The sequence below is a fragment of the Bubalus bubalis genome, chromosome 6 (genome assembly GCF_019923935.1).
Source record: "Bubalus bubalis isolate 160015118507 breed Murrah chromosome 6, NDDB_SH_1, whole genome shotgun sequence".
Taxonomy (NCBI): domain Eukaryota; kingdom Metazoa; phylum Chordata; class Mammalia; order Artiodactyla; family Bovidae; genus Bubalus; species Bubalus bubalis.
Window position 1 is genome coordinate 99,463,563 of NC_059162.1, and position 20,366 is coordinate 99,483,928.

Here is a 20,366-nt window from a genome sequence, read left to right on the forward strand (position 1 = left end):
ACGTACTCCTTTTCCTATTTGGAACCAGTCTGTTGTTCCATGTCCAGTTCTAACTGTTGCTTCCTGACCTGCATACGGGTTTCTCAAGAGGCATGTCAGGTGGTCTGGTATGCGCATCTCTCAGAATTTTCCACAGTTTATTGTGATCCACACAGTCAAAGGCTTTGGCATAGTCAATAAAGCAGAAATAGATGTTTTTCTGGAACTCTCTTGCTTTTTCCATGATCCAGCGGATGTTGGCAATTTGATCTCTGGTTCCTCTGCCTTTTCTAAAACCAGCTTGAACATCTGGAAGTTCACGGTTCACGTATTGCTGAAGCCTGGCTTGGAGAATTTTGAGCATGACTTTACTAGCGTGTGAGATGAGTGCAATTAAGACTCCGAGCTGCCAATTCAGGGGATGTGTGTTTGATCCCTGGTTTCGGAACTAACATTCCCAACATGCTGCACTCAGTTCAGTTCAGTTCAGTCGCTCAGTCGTGTCCGACTCTTTGCGACCCCATGAATTGCAGCACGCCAGGCCTCCCTGTTCATCACCAACTCCTGGAGTTCACTCAGACTCACGTCCATCGAGTCAGTGATGCCATCCAGCCATCTCATCCTCTGTCGTCCCCTTCTCCTCCTGCCCCCAATCCCTCCCAGCATCAGAGTCTTTTCCAATGAGTCAACTCTTCGCATGAGGTGGCCAAAGTACTGGAGTTTCAGCTTTAGCATCATTCCTTCCAAAGAACACCCAGGGCTGATCTCCTTTAGAATGGACTGGTTGGATCTCCTTGCAGTTCAAGGGACTCTGAAGAGTCTTTTCCAACACCACAGTTCAAAAGCATCAATTCTTCGGTGCTCAGCCTTCTTCACAGTCCAACTCTCACATCCATACATGACCACAGGAAAAACCGTAGCCTTGACTAGACGGACCTTTGTTGGCAAAGTAATGTCTCTGCATGGCCAAAAAAGAAAACAAAAAAACAAAAAATGAAACAACGTATACTTAAAAGAGACTGCTCAAACCCTGAGATGCAGAGAACAAAGGTAGAGATATTGAAATCAATTATAAATTTTTAATTAATTACCTTAACCGAAATATCTAGCCTGCCATAATTCATCTGAGTGTCCCCCATTTAAAGCCTGCCTGCATGTGTATCGGAAAGCATCCTTGGATTGAGTCCAAACTAGATAGATCCCCCACCATTTATCATAAAATTTGAGTCCTCCCTCTAGCATTTCCTGCTCTGATCCATATGTACACGTATGACTATGAAACTGTCCTCTAAATTGGAGAATGGCCATGTGAACTCCCACAAAAAACCCTCCAGTGACTTCCTTTTCCCTGTGGAAAAGCCAGTCTTTACTTTGACATATGTATGAGTTCCCTTGGGCTTCCATAACAAAGTTCCATAAACTGAGTGGCTTAAACAACAGAAGTTTACTGTCTCACATATGGGGAGTCTAGAAATCCTTAATCAAGGTTGGTTCCATCTGACAGCCCTGAGGGAAAACCTGTTCTGTGCCCCTCTCCTAACTTCTGGTAGCTTGAGCGTCCTTAGCTTGTGGATGGGAGAAGGCAATGGCAACCCACTCCAGTACTCGTGCCTGGAATATCCCATGGACGGAGGTGCCTGGTAGGCTACAGTCCCTGGGGTCCCGAAGAGTCAAATGCGACTGAGCAACTTCACTTTCACTTTTCACTTTCATGCACTGGAGAAGGAAATGGCAACCCATTCCAGTATTCTTGCCTGGAGAATCCCAGGGATGGAGGAGCCTGGTGGGCTGCTATCTATGGGGTTGCACAGAGTCGGACACGACTGACACAACTTAGCAGCAGTAGTGCTAAGCACTAAGTGCTAAGTGCTAAGTAGTTTGTTTGAGCATTCTTTGGCATTGCCTTTCTTTGGGATTGGGATGAAAACTGACCTTTTCCAGTTCTGTGGCCACTGCTGAGTTTTCCAAATTTGCTGGCATATTGAGTGCAGCACTTTCACAGCATCATCTTTCAGGATTTGGAATAGCTCAACTGGAATTCCATCACCTCCACTAGTTTTTTTTGTAGTGATGCTTCCTAAGGCCCACTTGACTTCACATTCCAGGATGTCTGGCTCTAGGTGAGTGATCACACCATCGTGATTATCTGGGTCATGAAGCTCTCTTTTGTACAGTTCTTCTGTGTATTCTTGCCACCTCTTCTTAATATCTTCTGCTTCTGTTAGGTCCATACCATTTCTGTCCTTTATCGAGCCCATCTTTGCATGAAATGTTCTCTTGGTATCTCTACTTTTCTTGAAGAGATCTCTAGTCTTTCCCATTCTGTTGTTTTCCTCTATTTCTTTGCATTGATCGCTGAGGAAGGCTTTCTTATCTCTCCTTGCTATTCTTAGGAACTCTGCATTTAGATGCTTATATCTTTCCTTTGCTTTTCGCTTCTCTTCTTTTCACAGCCATTTGTAAGGCCTCCTCAGACAGCCATTTTGTTTTTTTGCATTTCTTTTCCATGGGGATGGTCTTGATCCCTGTCTCCTGTACAGTGTCATGAACCTCCATCCATAGTTCATCAGGCACTCTCTCTATCAGATCTAGTCCCTTAAAACTATTTCTCACTTCCACTGTATAATCATAAGAGAGTTGATTTAGGTCATATCTGAATGGTCTAGTGGTTTTCCCTACTTTCCTCAATTTAAGTCTGAATTTGGCAATAAGGAGTTCATGATCTGAGCCACAGTCAGCTCCCGGTCTTGTTTTTGCTGACTATATAGAGCTACAAGGCTGTATATTGTCACCCTGCTTATTTAACTTATATGCAGAGTATATCTTCCAGCTGGGCTGGAAGAAGCACAAGCTGGAATCAAGATTGCCGGGAGAAATATCAATAACCTCAGATATGCAGATGACACCACCCTTATGGCAGAAAGTGAAGAGGAACTAAAAAGCTTCTTGATGAAAGTGAAAGAGGAGAGTGGAAAAGTTGGCTTAAAGCTCAACATTCAGAAAACGAAGATCATGGCATCCAGTCCCATTACTTCATGGGAAATAGATGGGGAAACAGTGGAAACAGTATCAGACTTTATTTTTCTGGGCTACAAAATCACTGCAGATGTTGAGTGCAGCCATGAAATTAAAAGATGCTTACTCCTTGGACGAAAAGTTATGACCAACCTAGATAGCATATTCAAAAGCAGAGACATTACTTTGCCAACAAAGTCTGTCTAGTCAAGGCTATGGTTTTTCCAGTGGTCATGTATGGATGTGAGAGTTGGACTGTGAAGAAGGCTGAGCGCCGAAGAATTGATGCTTTTGAACTGTGGTATTGGAGAAGACTCTTGAGAGTCCTTGGACTGCAAGGAGATCCAACCAGTCCATTCTAAAGGAGATCAGCCCTGGTATTTCTTTGGAAGGAATGATGCTAAAGCTGAAACTCCAGTACTTTGGCCACCTCATGCGAAGAGTTGACTCATTGGAAAAGACTCTGACGCTGGGAGGGATTGGGGGCAAGAGGAGAAGGGGACAACAGAGGATGAGATGGCTGGATGGCATCACTGACTCGATGGACATGAGTCTGAGTGAACTCTGGGAGTTGGTGATGGACAAGGAGGCCTTGCGTGCTGCGATTCATGGGGTCACAAAGAGTCGGACACAACTGAGCGACTGATCTGATCTGAAGCTGAATTCAGAGCTCTCTCTCTCTGGTAACTCCTTCCTTTTTATGATAAAACAAGTGTAGTAACACTGCTAAATATTCACTAAAATCTGAGTAATGAGTTTAGGGCTGTTCACTGTAAAATTTCAGCTTTGTTGTTTGTTTGAAAACTTAATAAATGTTTGAAAATGATTGGATTACATACAAAAAATATAATACTACCATGTACAGTAAGTCCCCTACATATGAACAAGTTCTGTTCCATGAGCACATTCAAAAGTCCAATTTGTAAGTTCAACAAAGTTAGCCTAGGCAACCAACTAACACAATCGGCTATATAGTACTATACTAATAGGATTAGAATAGTTTATATACAGATAATATATTAAAAAACAAAAAATAAACAAAACAGTTTTAATCTTACAGTATAGTACCTTGAAAAGTATAGTAGTACAGTACATACATACAGGGGCCTACAGGGGCTGGCATCAAGTGAACAGACAAAAAGAGTTACTGACTGGATGAGGGAGAGGAGATAGCAGAGCTGAAGGACCATCAGCAACAGGAGGAGATGGAGGGCAAGCTGCAGTTTCACTCATACATGATGTTGATGGCACAAGTTCTGGTTCTTGGCTGGATTCAATTCTATCTGCCCTCTTGAAAAAAATGATCCAGTGATGTCTGGGTAGTAGCTCTTTTTTCTCATCATAGATGACACCGTGGCACTAGACTGCGTTCTGAACAGCTGTTGTAGGCTTCATGTACTGTTCTATGTTTGGGTCAAAAATTCACCTCAAAAACTAACAGTGCCTCAAAGAAAATCCCCCCCACCCCATTTCCTGTGTCATAATTCTCTTCAGTTCTTCACTTAGTTCTTTTAACTCTTTCCTGTCTTTGTCCTTTCTCTGGGCCTCCAATTCTATCAGATTTCCTTCTTGTGTTGCACAAGAGCTTAATGAAATCATCCCCTTACAGATCTAGCTCCAGCTTCTCACTGAGGGTCACTGAGTTGCTGAAGACCTCTTTGGACTCTTCATGTACCTTCTCAAATCCATGTAAATCATGAACAAACTGTGGGCAAAGTTTCTTCCAAACCCCATTCATGGTGACAGCAGTAACTTCGTGCCAAGCCAAGTCAGTTTTTTTTTTAATGTCCTTGTAGATGTTATAGTCCTTTAAAAATTAACACAAGATTGTTCCTGGTTCATCATTCACCTTTGTATCTGATGAAAAATGTGATGGAAAGTCACTCTAACTCCCTTGTCCATGGGTTGGATGAGCGACGTAGTATTTGGTGGCAGGTGCACTGCTTTGACATTGGGATGAGAGCCATACGTGAATGGGGTGACCCGGAGTATTGTCAAGCAGCAAAAGACTATTGAATGGGACGTACATTCCAAGCAAGATTTCTCTACCTCTGGGATAAAGTGGTGGAAAAATCAGTTCTGAAAAATGGTCTGTGAAACCCAGGCTTTGGAGTTACTGTTTCACACAAGGAGAGTCTTTAGCCATGTTTTTAAGGGCTTTTGGGTTCTCTGAATGATAAACGAGGAGAAGCTTCAGCTTCAAATCACTGGAAACATTGCCACTAAACAACGGAGTTAGCCTGTCCTTTGCTGCTTTATAGCCTGGCATCAACTTTTCCTCCTTACTGATGTAACTTTGATCTGGAATCCTCTTCCAGTATAGTCCTGTCTCATCCACATTAAAAACCTCCTCAGGTAAATAAGTGACTTCACCAGTAATTTCTTGAAGCATTTCAGTAAATTCCCAGGCAGCTACCATATCTGCACTTGCTGCCTCACCACGTACGTTTACATTGTAAAGACTGGTTCTAGCCTTGGACCGATGAAACCTGCCACATATAGTATTAAAAGATGTGCCCTCTGATTCTTCGCTGTGTTTCTTCTTCAAGTCTTTATAAAGGCTTTTAGCTTTCTCTTGAATCAGCATTAAGCTAAGCAGAACTTGACAGTATTGTTGATCCTGCATCCACACACCGAAAAGTTTCTCTATCACTTTTCTACATTTCTTTGATATTATTGTTGGCATCATTAGCACAGCAGGGAGAAGGCAATGGCACCCCACCCCAGTACTCTTGCCTGGAGAATCCCATGGATGGAGGAGCCTGGTGGGCTGCAGTCCATGGGGTCGCTAAGAGTCGGACACAACTGAGTGACTTCACTTTCACTTTTCACCTTCATGCATTGGAGAAGGAAATGGCAACCCACTCCAGTGTTCTTGCCTGGAGAACCCCAGGGACAGGGGAGTCTGCTGGGCTGCCATCTATGGGGTTGCACAGAGTCGGACATGACTGAAGCGACTTAGCAGCAGCATCAGCACAGCAGACTTCACATGTTCCATGATCTTGTTCTTTCAGTTCAGTTCAGTTCAGTCGCTCAGTCACATCCAACTCTTTGTAACCCCATGAATTGCAGCACGCCAGGCCTCCTTGTCCATCACCAGCTCCTGGAGTTCACCCAAATTCATGTCCATCGAGTCAGTGATGCCATCCAGCCATCTCATGCTCTGTTGTCCCCTTCTCCTCCTGCCCCCAATCCCTCCCAGCATCAGAGTGTTTTCCAATGAGTCAACTCTTCGCATGAGGTGGCCAAAGTATTGGAGTTTCAGCTTTAGTATCAGTCCTTCCAATGAACACCCAGGACTGATCTCCTTTAGAATGGACTGGTTGGATCTCCTTGCAGTCCAAGGGACTCTCAAGAGTCTTCTCCAACACCACAGTTCAAAAGCATCAATTCTTCGGTGCTCAGCATTTTTCACAGTCCAACTCACATCCATACATGACCACTGCAAAAACCATAGCCTTGACTAGACGGACCTTTGTTGGCAAAGTAATATCTCTGCTTTTGAATATGCTATCTAGGTTGGTCATAACTTTTCGTCCAAGGAGTAAGCGTCTTTTAATTTCATGGCTGCACTCACCATCTGCAGTGATTTGGGAGCCCAAAAAATGAAGTCTGACACTGTTTCCACTGTTTCCCCATCTATTTCCCATGAAGTAATGGAAACAGATCCCATGATCTTAGTTTTCTGAATGTTGAGCTTTATGCCAACTTTCCCACTCTCCTCTTTCACTTTCATCAAGAGGCTTTTTAGTTCCTCTTCACTTTCTGCCATAAGGCTGGTGCCATCTGCATATCTGAGGTTATTGATATTTCTCCAGGCAATCTTGATTCCAGCTTGTGCTTCTTCCAGCCCAGCGTTTCTCATGATGTACTCTGCATAAGTTAAATAAGCAGGGTGACAATATACAGCATTGATGTACTTCTTTTCCTATTTGGAACCAGTCTGTTGTTCCATGTCCAATTCTAACTGTTGCTTCCTGATCTGCATATAGGTTTCTCAAGAGGCAGGTCAGATGGTCTGGTATTCCCATCTCTTTCAGAATTTCCCACAGTTTATTGTGATCCACACAGTTAAAGGCTTTGGCATAGTCAATAAAGCAGAAATAGGTGTTTTTCTGGAACTCTCTTGCTTTTTCCATGATCCAACAGATGTTGGCAATTTGATCTCTGGTTCCTCTGCCTTTTCTAAAACCAGCTTGAACATCTGGAAGTTCATGGTTCACGTATTGCTGAAGCCTGGCTTGGAGAATTTTGAGCATGACTTTACTAGCGTGTGAGATGAGTGCAATTGTGTGGTAGTTTGAGCATTCTTTGGCATTGCCTTTCTTTGGGATTGGAACGAAAACTGACCTTTTCCAGTCCTGTGGCCACTGCTGAGTTTTCCACATTTGCTGGCATATTGAGTGCAGCACTTTCACAGCATTATCTTTCAGGATTTGAAATAGCTCAACTGGGATTCCATCACCTCCACTACCTTTGTTCGTAGTGATGCTTTCTAAGGCCCATGTGACCTCACATTCCAGGATGTCTGGCTCTAGGTAAGTGATCACACCATTGTGATTATCTTGGTCATGAAGATATTTTTTGTACAGTTCTGTGTTATTTAGAGGGGAAGGCAATGGCACCCCACTCCAGTACTCTTGCCTGGAAAATCTCATGGACAGAGGACCCTGGTGGGCCGCAGTCCATGGGGTCGCTAAGAGTCGGACATGACTGAGTGACTTCACTTTCACTTTTCACTTTTATTCATTGGAGAAGGAAATGGCAACCCACTCCAGTGTTCTTGCCTGGAGAATCCCAGGGACGGGGGAGCCTGGTGGGCTGCCGTCTATGGGGTCGCACAGAATCGGACACGACTGAAGCGACTTAGCAGTAGCAGCAGCAGTAGCAGTAGCAGTTTTCTTTAGAATAGTGCAATTCATGTTATAAGAACAAGTGACATCTACCATCTTTTCATCTCACCCCACTCTCAATTATTTTCACTTTTGTTTCCATTGTTATTGTTTGGTGCTTCTTAGCAGTACCAGCTATATCACTGCTGCTTTTACACTTGCTTCTGGATATCCTGTGCTTGAAATAGATTCTGTACTGCTGTGCTCTATACAGTACTATACAGTACACAGAAACACCACCACTTGTAGAGGATGCATGCATGTGACAATGTGTGCCAGACATGTGAACTTACATACAAATACATGTTCACATCTTTGAAAGTTCAAAACTTGAAGGTTCATATGTAGGGAACTTATTATATATGGGTATTTGGGAGGATTATACATAACTGTTGAAGTGGGTTCTAAGTCAGAAGTGGCTGGAAGATGCTGGCCATACCTGTAGCTAGGACAATAGGCTCAAAGAGCTTCTAGATTAAAGTGGCCCTTTGCCCATATTTCCAAACACAATCCTTCAGATTTTCAGAAGCTCCATTACCATGTATGCCTGTGAAGCCTGAGTCTTGCAGGCTATATTGAATATCAGTCTGCTGATTATTTCTGAAGCACAAAGCACTGATTTCTGGCATGGCTCACTTTCTGTGTATGACTATTTACTATTATATAGGTCTTTCTCATGTGCAAACTAAAGGTTGCAAACAAGTGAGCTAAAGCCCCAGCCCATAGGTGTGTTTTATTTAGCCTAATGCTTTGAAAAGTTAGTTGTTCACATTTAACAATGGAGAGATTTCACATAAAACAAGTGATCTGGCAACAGTGGTTGTGCCTTTCTACAAAGCAACAGTTGACTGCAGTATAAAGGCAATTTTCCAGGGCCTGGAGGGCCTGCTTCCCTCATTTATCACTCAGATGCAACTTCTAGTCCTCTGCTGTCTAACATAGTCACCACACAGGACTATTGAATATAAATTATTTCAAAGTTCAGTTCAGTTCAGTCGCTCAGTCGTGTCCAACTCTTTGCGACCCCATTAATCGCAGCACGTCAGGCCTCCCTGTCTATCACCATCTCCTGGAGTTCACTCAAACTCACATCCATAGAGTCAGGGATGCCATCCAGCCATCTCATCCTCTGTCGTCCCCTTCTCCTCCTGCCCCCAATCCCTCCCAGCATCAGAGTCTTTTCCAATGAGTCAGCTCTTCTCATGAGGTGGCCAGAGTACTGTAGTTTCAGCTTTAGCATCATTCCTTCCAAAGAACACCCAGGGCTGATCTCCTTTAGAATGGACTGGTTGGATCTCCTTGCAGTCCAAGGGACTCTCAAGAGTCTTCTCCAACACCACAGTTCAAAAGCATCAATTCTTTGGTGCTCAGCTTTCTTCACAGCCCAACTCTCACATCCATACATGACTACTGGAAAAACCATAGCCTTGACTAGACGGACCTTTGTTGGCAAAGTAATGTCTCTGCTTTTGAATATGCTATCTAGATTGGTCATAACTTTTCTTCCAAGGAGTAAGCGTCTTTTAATTTCATGGCTGCAGTCACCATCTGCAGTGATTTTGGAGCCCAAAAAAATAAAGTCTGACACTGTTTCCCCATCTATTTTCCATGAAGTGATGGGACCAGATGACATGATCTTTTCAAAGTTAATTATAATTAAATAAAATTTAAAACTCAGTACCTCAGTCACATTAGCCACATTAGCATATTGGACAATACAGAAGAGAACTCTGTCGTCACTGCACACTGCTCTATTGAACAGTGCTGAACTAGCCTGTCTCCCCAATTGGAACAAGGAACATTTTTGCCTATCCCTTAGGCTACATAGCTTATTAGTGATAACTGTGGAGCCTCATCACAATTTACTGTTTTTATGGGGAAATGTGCCAAGTTCTAACTCTAGACATAGGCTTATGGATGGTTCACAGGACTACAAGTTGGCCTCTATTCCACATGCTTGGAACTTACTACAATGTTTTTGTTTTTAATAATTCTAAGCTTTAACATCGATTAAGTCACTGACATCTAATTCAGACTCCGTTTAAGTTTTACCAACTGTCCCAGTAATACCCTTAACAAAAGGATCCAGGTTAGAGTCACATGTTGCATGTGTTGTCTCTCTAGTCTCCTGTGTGAAATGTTTCAGCAATCTTGACTATCACACCCTTGACACAAGTAAGGATTATTTTGTACAATGTACTATTTTATAGAATGTTCCTCAATTTATCTGGTTGGATTTATCTTACCTATATCTTACAGGAATCTGTGATGCTGTGTTCTTCTCATTGCTGCCTGTAAGAGGTCCATTTATCTGTCCCATTATTGGTGATGTCAGCTTTCATCCATCTGCTAGACTTCTCCAGTGTACTTTCTCTAAAATAATAATTAATATATATCCCCTTCTTACCAAGCTTTCAGTTGATTCGCTTCTTTATATAATTAGTATGATTCATGGATTTCTGCTTTATTCAGTGAGTTATAATCCAGTACTTTCATGTTTTTGATGCTCAAGTTGTCCCAGATTTGGCTAGCGGTTTTTATGTACTCTTGATATGTCCCTATCATTCTTTGAGCACTTCCTTCTCTCTGAATCAAATGTTCAGGTTTATCTTATACTTTTCCCACCCCAGGCTTGGGATCACCTATTTCTCCAAGAAGCCCTGGATCCTTTGCCTGGATAATAAAGCCCTCTTTGTGGGTCAAGGTGAAGAATGTATGTATTCCCTACATATACACATTGGCATCTGTATTTACTTACATTGAAATTTGTGTTTATTTAGTTCATACCAATAAGAACACTGCAGGCTTCATTCTGGTTTTTTCCTCTTCTATATTTGTAACTCCATTCTCTGCTAGATCTCATTATCTTCAATATATCTACTTACTGGATCAATTCCCCCTGTATCTATGTACCCAGTCTCCCATTGCCAGCATTGCCTGGCCAGATCCTCTTTCCTCACCCTGTTTAGACTCCAGTACCCCTCTCCAGTCTCCCTTAAAAACAGTATTTTTAAAGAAAAGCAATCTTGTTGGACACTGAGACCAAAAACTGTTTGCTGTTATTTTTTTGGCTGTGCTGCATGGCTTACAGGATCTTAGTTCCCTGACCAGACACTGAACCTGTGCCCAACTGCAGGGGAAACTCAGAGCCCTAACCACTGGACTGCCAAGGGAATTCCCAAGACACTTTTGAGATAAAAAAAACTTTGATATGAACTGAGTATTTAATATTAAGCAATTAGTGTTGCAAATGCCATCAAAGTAAAAATTTTAAAAGTCCTTATTATTGCTAGGTAATGAGTACATGGGGGTTGATTATTATTCTATCTATCCTCATGCTTAAAATTTTTAAATTAAAAAAAAAAAAGACAGAAGGCAAGACTGCTGATCACCAGACTTTATTAAGATGAAATCGCTGATAATTACACAGAAATTACTTGCCTAAGCCAAAATCCTTGAGATTCACATGAACTTAGTTACACAAATAAACATCATGTTCAAAACTATGAGGAAATATCCCAATGCCCAGGTGATGAAGGCTGGGGTGAACAAATATGCACACTTATTTCAAGCTGTTAAACAGTTTGTGGGCCACCTAGATGGGGGAAAGAAAAGAATGTCATCAACTGGCATGTTTAATGTCACGAATTACAATGCTTTTCATAACCTGGAGCAGCACTGCCTCTTCCCTTACCACTCACCTTCTCACACTCTTCTTGAGCCCTAGTGAACTCCCCTCAATTACCGGAATACTATCTTAACTGGGAATCTTTTTCCCACTTTTTCATCTTTTAACTTTCCTTTAAAACCTAACATTTAAAACCTACATATTTAGGTTTTAACAAGCTCCTGTCCTTCCTGTCTTTCCCAAAGAAACTTATGATTCCCAATTACAGTGCTTACTAATTCAACAAATATTTATAAAACATCTACTATATGCCAGATACCGTTCTAGATGCTGAGTCACTACGGTAAACAAGACAATATCTGTGTCCTATAGAACTTAAGAGAACAATGAGAGAAATATATATATAACTTCTGGTAGTGATAAATGCTGAGGAAAATAAAATGGTGGGGGGAAGGAACAGCAACTTTAAATAGAAGGTTCAGTAAAGGGCATCCTGAAGTTATACCCAGATTTATCAGTTTACTAACCATTCTCCTTCTGTCTCCTGTGCTGGCTTATAACTCAGTGAAGGGGACCACACCCATCTCATTCCCAGATCTTAAGCCAGTTTTGACTCAAAGTATTTAAATAACATTCACCATTTTAATAATTTTAAGCAATTCATTTGTGTAGCCTTAAGTAACCGTGGTGTTGGAGAAGACTCTTGAGAGTCCCTTGGACTGCGAGGAGATCCAACCAGTCCATTCTAAAGGAGATCAGTCCTGGGTGTTCATTGGAAGGACTGATGCTGAGGCTGAAACTCCAATACTTTGGCCATCTCATGCGAAGAGTTGACTCATTGGAAAAGACCCTGATACTGGGAGGGATTGGGGGCAGGAGGAGAAGGGGACAACAGAGGATGAGATGACTGGATGGCATTACCGACTCAATGGACATGAGTTTGAGTAAACTCCGGGAGTTGGTGATGGACAAGGAGGCCTGGCGTGCTGCGATTCATGGGGTCGCAAAGAGTCGGACACAACTGAGCGACTGAACTGAACTGAAGTAACTCACGTTGTTCTACAACCATCAACCTCCAGAACTTTTTCATTTTCCCAAACTAAAACTCTATACCCATTAAATAAAGGCAACTACCATTCAGTTTTCTACCTCAATAAATCGGACTACTCTAGATCCTTCATATAAGTGGAATATTTGTTCTTTTGTTTTTGATTGATTTCATTTAGCATGTTTTCAAGGTTCACCTATGCTGTAGCATGTGTCAGTTTCCTTCCATTTTAAGGCTCAATAATATTCCATTGTATGTACATACATTTTGTTTATCCACCCCACCAACAGACATGTTTTTTGAGTAAAGTACTTATTTCTTTTTTTTGCCAAATAATATTCCTTTATGTGGATACATCAAGTTTTATTTATCAGCTGATGGACATTTATATTGTTTCCAACTGTGCCTGTTATGAATAATGCTTCTAGGAATATCTGTGTACAAATTTGTGTAGAGATGTTTTCATTTGTCTTGGGTGTACACCTAGGAGAACTGCTGGGTCATATGTTAACTCTAAGTTTAACCTTTTGAAGAACTGCCAGACCTTTCAATAAGGCTATACCAACATACATTCCCATAGGCAGTGTATATGAGGTTTCTAGTTTCTCCACATCACCAACACTTATTTCTTAAGATATAAAAAGCAATACATAGTGTTTTGTATATAAACTTTCCCTCTTTCCACTAAAATCATGGGGAAAAAGCTATATGAATAATTAAAAACTAGAGGATGGATAAAATATGAATATACATCAATGGAAAGGAATATAATGCTCCTTCATATTTTATATGTAAATGTGTTGTTATGATTTCATTTTGTTTAAAAATGTTAGTTTATATAAGAAAACATGTTTATCTCTAAACAGTATGACTTCAGTTGGATTTTTGTTCTTATATATATAAAAAAAAATTCCAGGCAATTCCTTGGTAGTGGGTCCAATGGTTGTTTAGAATTCCATACAGCACACACAGGATCAATCCTTGGTCAGGAAACCCTATAAAATGTGCAGCACAGCATGGCCAAACAAAATTTTCTTTTAACTGTTAGAATGTGTTTATAGGAGCTGTGTACGAATATGTGTGCATATGCATTTCTGTGTTTGCACTGTGTATTATAGAATTAAAAAACCTAAGTTGGGATTGCTGAAGCATAAATTATGATAGTGGAGGTCATTAACTATTTTGTGGGGAGTTATTTATCAACCCCCTTCACCCATTTCTCCCCATATTTTTTTATTATAGCCATCCTGAGGTGTGAAGGGGTATCTCATTGTGATTTTGATTTGCATTTCCCTGAGAGCTAATGGTGTTAGGCATCTTTTCATATGCTTATTAGTCACTCAATCAGTTTTAACATAAACAATCATATCAAACTTTGCCTACCCTGTACTTTATTAAAATACCTTACCGTTACATATGTAAGGAAGTCAAAAACAAGTTTAAAAAAAAATTTTTGTACTAACTATTATGTACAAGACACACTGGAGGATATATATTGAAGAACAGCCTTTTGTACTTAACATACAGAATCCAGTTTCCCTACTGCTTAGCAGTTTAAACTGGAACATCACATCTCTTTTCTGAGCCTCAGTTTTTTATCTGTAAAATGGGAAAAGCTATCTTCAGTGAATCAGAGGATTATGTAAGATTATGTATGTAAAATGCTCAGCACTGTCCTGCCCCTAGGATGGAAAGAAAGGTGGTCATCACCAAGTCTTCCCTGGCCACTGTAAGCTTTCCCCTTCTGGACTTTAGGCTGACTTACACAGTGGTCCCTTGCATGCAAGAAGTCCAAGAGCTCCTCTGTGCAGTCCTCCTCTGTCTGTGACCTGGAGGATACACGCTCATCACAGAGCTCGAGCCGCTCCCGAGCCTTTACACATTTCTCCAGCTGCTCGCATTGCTCTCTCACTGTTGTTAGGGGATCCTAAGAGAAACACACACCCACACAAAAACAAAATGGGGATTTTAGGAGACCCACAAACCACATGCTTTAATACAACCACCAAACCAAGGTGCTGTCTCTGAATTACCGTGCAGAAGGCCACCTGGCAGAGCCACACTGCCGCCAGAAAGAGCAGAATGGGGTCTCCCATTTAATTCTGATGCTAAGTAGAAGGGGAAAGTTTCACATTCCTGCCTTCCAGGGTTGCCAGTATGCACTGAAAGCCTCAGTCCTATCTGAAAAACAAGGTGATAAAGGAAACCTGGCCAAACTTGAAGGACATCTAGAGGAGGCCTGCCTTGTTTATTACGACATCATTTGGGGATATATAATGTCTGTGAATTTTAATTCCCCTCAATGGACAACTGGCCTATGCACCCCAGCTGACCACCTACAAAGGCAATGTGAACATGGAGAAGGATCATTTAAGATTCCTTTTAGAGTTCCTTAATAGACCACAAAGAGCACATGGTTGAGTACCAGGCCTTCAAGATGCTACTCTGCTCTCTGATACCATGATTGTAGAAGCCCCAAACCCAGAAAAGTGTCAGCCTCCCAGGCCCACATGCCAGAAAAACTAAACAGGAGTATTAAAGGATTTTTCCATTCCCATTCTCTCCAAGGTGTTGAGTATCCTTAAAATGCTCTTAAGAGTTTCATGAAACTCAAAACTTTCTTTTATTGAGATGGTTCCAAACCTGAGATAGCTCTTACCACTAATTCCTCCTCCTCCTCTTCCTCCTACAAAATGAAAACAAAATTAATGTCAGCAGCAATTTTATGACATATATATTCACAATCATAGTGTTGTTGTAATTACTGAGGATAGACAGTATTAATCATGTTTTAAATTTTTCTATATTTTATGGTGTTTTGACACTTTAGGAGCCTTGTTAATCCTGGAGACAGCCCCTCCCAGGGCTGCCTAATTTCTAGAGTTGGCAAACAACTTGCCAGGGGGCACAAATTTCAAAGAAACCAATCCAAAACCCTTCTTACCATCTACCTTTATCTAACTTTCCTACACTAAACCAATTATTGCCCCTGTACTAATCACATCAGGGCTAAGTACCAAACAAAAAGGGACCAGCCCAAAGTCAACAGCCTATTAAATTATCCAGTCTTAAACTTGCCAGTATGTTGAGGCTGGATATTGTCACCCTGCTTATTTAACTTATATTCAGAGTACACCGTGGGAAATGCCAGGCTGGATGAAGCACAAGATGGAATCAAGACTACCAGGATTAATATCAATAATCTCAGATATGCAGATAACATCACCCTTATGGCAGAAAGTGAAGAGGAACTAAAAAGCCTCTTGATGAAGGTGAAAGAGGAGAGTGAGAAAGCTGGCTTAAAACTCAACATTCAAAAATGGAAGATCATGGCATCCAGTCCCATCAGTTCATGGCAAATAGATGGGCAAACAATGGAACCAGTGACAGATTTTATTTTCCTGGGCTCCAAAATCACTGAACATGGTGACAGCAGCCATGAAATTAAAAGACGCTTGGTCTTTGGCAGAAAAGCTATGACAAACCCAGATAGCGCATTAAAAAGCAGAGACCTTACTTTGCCGACTAAAATCCATATAGTCAAAGCTATAGTTTTTCCAGTAGTCATGTATGGATGTGAGAGTCAGACCATAGAGAAGGCTGAGAGCCAAAGAATTGTTGCTTTTGAACTGTGGTGTTGGAGAAACTCTTTAGAGTCCCTTGGACTGCAAGGAAACGGACTACAAGGAGATCAAACCAGTCAATCCTAAAGGAAATCAAGCCTGAATATTCATTGGAAGGTCCATTGCTGAAGCTGACCTTCCAATACTTTGGGCATCTGATGGGAAGAAGCGACCCATTGGAAAAGACCCTGATACTGGCAAAGATCGAAGGCAGGAGAAGGGGACAACAGAGGACAAGATGGCATCACCAACTCAATGGACATGAGTTTGAGCAAGCTCGGGAAGACAATGAAGGACAAGGAAGCCTGGCATGCTGCAGTCCATGGGGTTGTAAAGAGTCACAACTGAGTGACTGAACGACAACAAAACTTGCCAGAACATGCCTATCCTGCCTCACCTAGTCCTTCTTCTGCTCCTGATTGGTCCTGGCACCTCCCCATGTGGCCCTGGTGGTATGGCCTGCCCTCTTCTCTTGGGAACTATAGTCAGTCAGCTCAGTCGCTATATATATAACTATATATAGTCAGGAACTATAGTAATAAACTTCATTCAAAAACAGTTGTCTTATCTTGATTATGCTTTGAAGAAGGGTAATAGATATCATACTAGACAGGGTCACTGATATAAACAACTTTACAGGTTATACAATTTAAATAATTTTAAAATAAATTATAAAGTAGTTTAAATAAAAAAAAGTTGTCTCCATGCTTGTAACCTTACCTTACCTGATTAAAACAAGTCCTGAGTATGTTTAAACAAGGATACACAATCTCATGTTCATTAGCAACAAACTTAAGTGTGTACAACACTCTAAAAGTTTATGCACTTTATATCTGTACTGATTTGACTAATTACAATAGATCCTTAAGGGGCTCCCAGTTTAGTAATAACAAGCACTAATCAAACATTTTCTGATGTAGATTCAAGCTGTCATAGTAAAACTGCCATATCAATTTTAATGTATAGATTTTGCAAATACCATACTATATGTAATACCTAACCGTATCTATAATATCTGTCATATATTTATGCTCATTAAATGTTTTAATTATGGGGGGGGGGAGATTCAGGGACTTCCCTGGTGGTCCAGTGGTTAAGAATACACCTTGCAATGCAGGGGATCCAGGTTCAACCCCTGATTGAGGAAATAAGATCCCACTATAGCCTGCCTGGCTCCTCTGTCCAGGGAATTCTCCAACCAAGAATAGTGGAGTGGGTTGCCATTTCCTTTTCCAGGGGATCTTCCTGACCCAGGGGATCGAACCTGGGTCACTTGCACTGCAGGCAGATTCTTTACTATCTGAGCTACAGGAAAGTCCCCAACTTAAATATATTTTCTTCTCAATTCTGAGACATACCAGTAGTGCCAGAAATAGCTAAATTTAATCCTTACATTCCCAAACCAAGTTAGGTAGAAAGCTAACATTTTTCCCTATGTTCTGAATTTGAATTGGGTATATGAAAATAGCCAAACCTAAATTCTCCTTTAGCCAGAATTTAAAGATAATTTCAGTCACTGCTTTTGGCTTGCTGAACTTTCAAGACTCTAAGTACACTGTCAATATAAGTGCACCAAAGCTCTACACAACTCCACTCACAAGCTTAAAAAACATCAGGCCCTATCTATTACTTGCTGCTACTGCTAAGTCGCTTCAGTAGTGACCGACACTCTGTGCGACCCCATAGACGGCGGCCCACCAGGCTCCCCCGTCCCTGGGATTCTCCAGGCAAGAACACTGGAGTGGGTTGCCATTTCCTTCTCCAATGCATGAAAGTGAAAAGTGAAAGTGAAGTCGCTCAGTGGTATCCGACTCTAAGCGACCCCATGGACTGCAGCCTACCAGGCTCCTCCATCCATGGGATTTTCCAGGCAAGAGTACTGGAGTGGGGTGCCATTGCCTTCTCCGACCTATTACTTCAACGTCAGCTTCTTTTCTTCCAAGGGGTGTGGGTAAACAAATCTCTTTGGGAGGAAAAGCAGAGTCTTAAAACTGTGGCACAGTAGAGCCTGATCAGTAACTCAACCTGTCAAAAGTAAAGCATCTGCCCGCCAGTGCATGTACATGTCCACGTTTGCAGGAAGGGAAGGAAAAGGTGATATAGAGAGGAAAAAAAAAAACTAGTTCAACAATCCCTCACTGTGTTTTCAAAACTCCATACAATCTGCCCCATTGTATGATCTTCAAGGAAGGGACCAAAGCTTATGAAAACTGGAGTGAGGGACAGGGCAGGTTCCACTGTAATCCAGGCTATTTATTCTCAAATTAACAAAGGTGTCTTCTAAATGTGAAGTTATTACTTAGAATGTACAATTCTAGTTTTCCATTAAACAAGATTTCTTAACCTTGCTCTTAGGGAAAAAAGATTCATCCTGAAAACAGTTATTCAAAAAAACTGAAATCCCATTCTGCCTGAGTTAGAAACCAGAAATTAGTATCCTAGAAGCAAGACCTTTATATCCTTTCCCTATTAGCAGTGTTACTACACTGATTATTTTATTGATCATTTTGATAATTTTGTGTCAAAAGTATCATGGCATATTTTGAGAAAACAAATCCAAATACAAATCTGAATATGGACTATTTCAGGTAAACTTCATATCAATGATAAAAACCAAGGTCATACTAAATAAAAAGATTCAATCTCCAAGATGTACAGGTTCTTCATAACAAACCTCAGATTTCTTCATTTTAAAACAGACTACTTGTTTACTTTCTGTTTTCTCATCTACTGCTGTGATGAGCCCTACTGAACTTTCTGGTATACTACCAGTTGAACATCCTGAGACTGGCTCCATTTCTTTCTTGTCCTTTTTCTGAAAATAAGACTAGAAAAAATTATGGGATTAACTAGTTCCCAATTATTCTTAACCCATAAGCCCAGAACAACTGCAGGGAAGTGACCAGAGAACTAAAGATAGGAAATGAGATGGGAAACAAAACTAGCTGGCTTCTGTAAAACCAGGTAACACTGTGGCTAAGCCTCCTCTGGAACCATGCTGTCTGAGTTCATTCCTGTCTCCATGATTTATTAGCTGTGTGTCCTCAGATTAGGCATTTAACCTCTCTATGCTTGTTTCCTCATCTGTAAAATGGCAATACTATGACTACCTAATACCTCACAGGACTATTGTGTGGCCTAAATGAATTAGTACATATAAAGCACTTGGAATCGAAAGCAGCCAATAAATGATTATTATTAAATTGGCATTCTCAGTCTGGGAAGGAGCTCCCTCTCTCATCACAGAATTATACCGCACATCCCCACAGTGTCCCCAAAGACACTTTTCCCTTCCCTCCACCTAAGGAAAACTAAATCACGTTTTCACAGAAACTAGCCGAAGGCCTGATGCCCGGAATCTCCACAGAAGATATACCAGGATCCCTGACCCTAGCTGAGGCAGCTTGCTCCCCAAATTAGTCAAACTACAGGCTCTGAACAGCTAATTGACTAAAAACATAAGCAGGCCTCATTTTTACAAAAATTTAGTCCACAAAGCATTTTCCCTCTCGTTAAACCTTAATCATTTTCACAGAGTGGGAAAGCCGAAGCCCAGAGAAAGCCTAGTCACCTACTTGCCCAAGGTCACCCGACGAGCTCTGGGGAAGGGTATGGGGAACCAGCTCTCCCGACCCTGCAAACTCTAGTGGGAAAGGGGGGCCCAGAGGGTCCCGTGCTTTGGGAGGTCCTGAGCCTCAGGGCTGTGAAAGGAGGTCGAGCCGCCCGAAACTCTTACCTCCTTGGGATCTCCGGACCCAGTCAGCATCCTTTGCTCGTCCTCTAGCCCCATGTCCGGCTGCGGCTCTGGACTCAACACAAGCAGCAACAGCGGCACCTATTCCACTTCAGGATCAAAAAGGACTTGTAAGGGTCACTCAGCGGATATCCGGCGATCTGGCCGGAAGTGCGGCAGACTAGTCGTAGTGGCGAACACACGCTCCGATTGGCATGTACTACCGTCCAGAGGCAGGGGACAGGGATAGCTGGTATTTGCACCAGAGAAGGATTTGCTAAGGAATATCCCCTTAGCCACACCAGGCCCAAATATGTTGACTTGGGGGGTTATTTGAATTATTGCTTTCTAAGAAACTTGGGAAGTATGCAGAAATACTTGATATTCTTTTAGCACAGTTCCCAGTCTTCCCCACATCGTCGATGGAACCGTCCTAACTGCTGACCTT

At 41.7% G+C, this 20,366-nt stretch overlaps 1 protein-coding gene across 2 annotated transcripts; it reads right to left on the reverse strand.

Annotated features, from left to right (window-relative positions):
• Nucleotides 1-11,268: 11,268 nt before the first annotated feature.
• On the reverse strand, nucleotides 11,269-20,077 carry LOC102393147 (cytochrome b-c1 complex subunit 6, mitochondrial). 2 transcript variants are annotated; one of them, XM_025288816.2, is made up of 5 exons: nucleotides 19,922-20,043; nucleotides 15,222-15,248; nucleotides 14,596-14,743; nucleotides 14,328-14,489; nucleotides 11,269-11,481 (listed from the first exon to the last, which is right to left on the reverse strand). In XM_025288816.2, exons 3-5 carry the CDS (start codon nucleotides 14,656-14,658, stop codon nucleotides 11,449-11,451), a joined length of 258 nt encoding a protein of 85 aa, XP_025144601.1. In that variant the 5' UTR covers nucleotides 14,659-14,743; nucleotides 15,222-15,248; nucleotides 19,922-20,043; the 3' UTR covers nucleotides 11,269-11,448. The 2 variants fall into 2 exon arrangements, with proteins under 2 accessions (XP_025144601.1, XP_006052592.1); XM_006052530.2 differs by lacking the exon at nucleotides 14,596-14,743 and having other exon boundaries at nucleotides 19,922-20,077.
• Nucleotides 20,078-20,366: the final 289 nt, after the last annotated feature.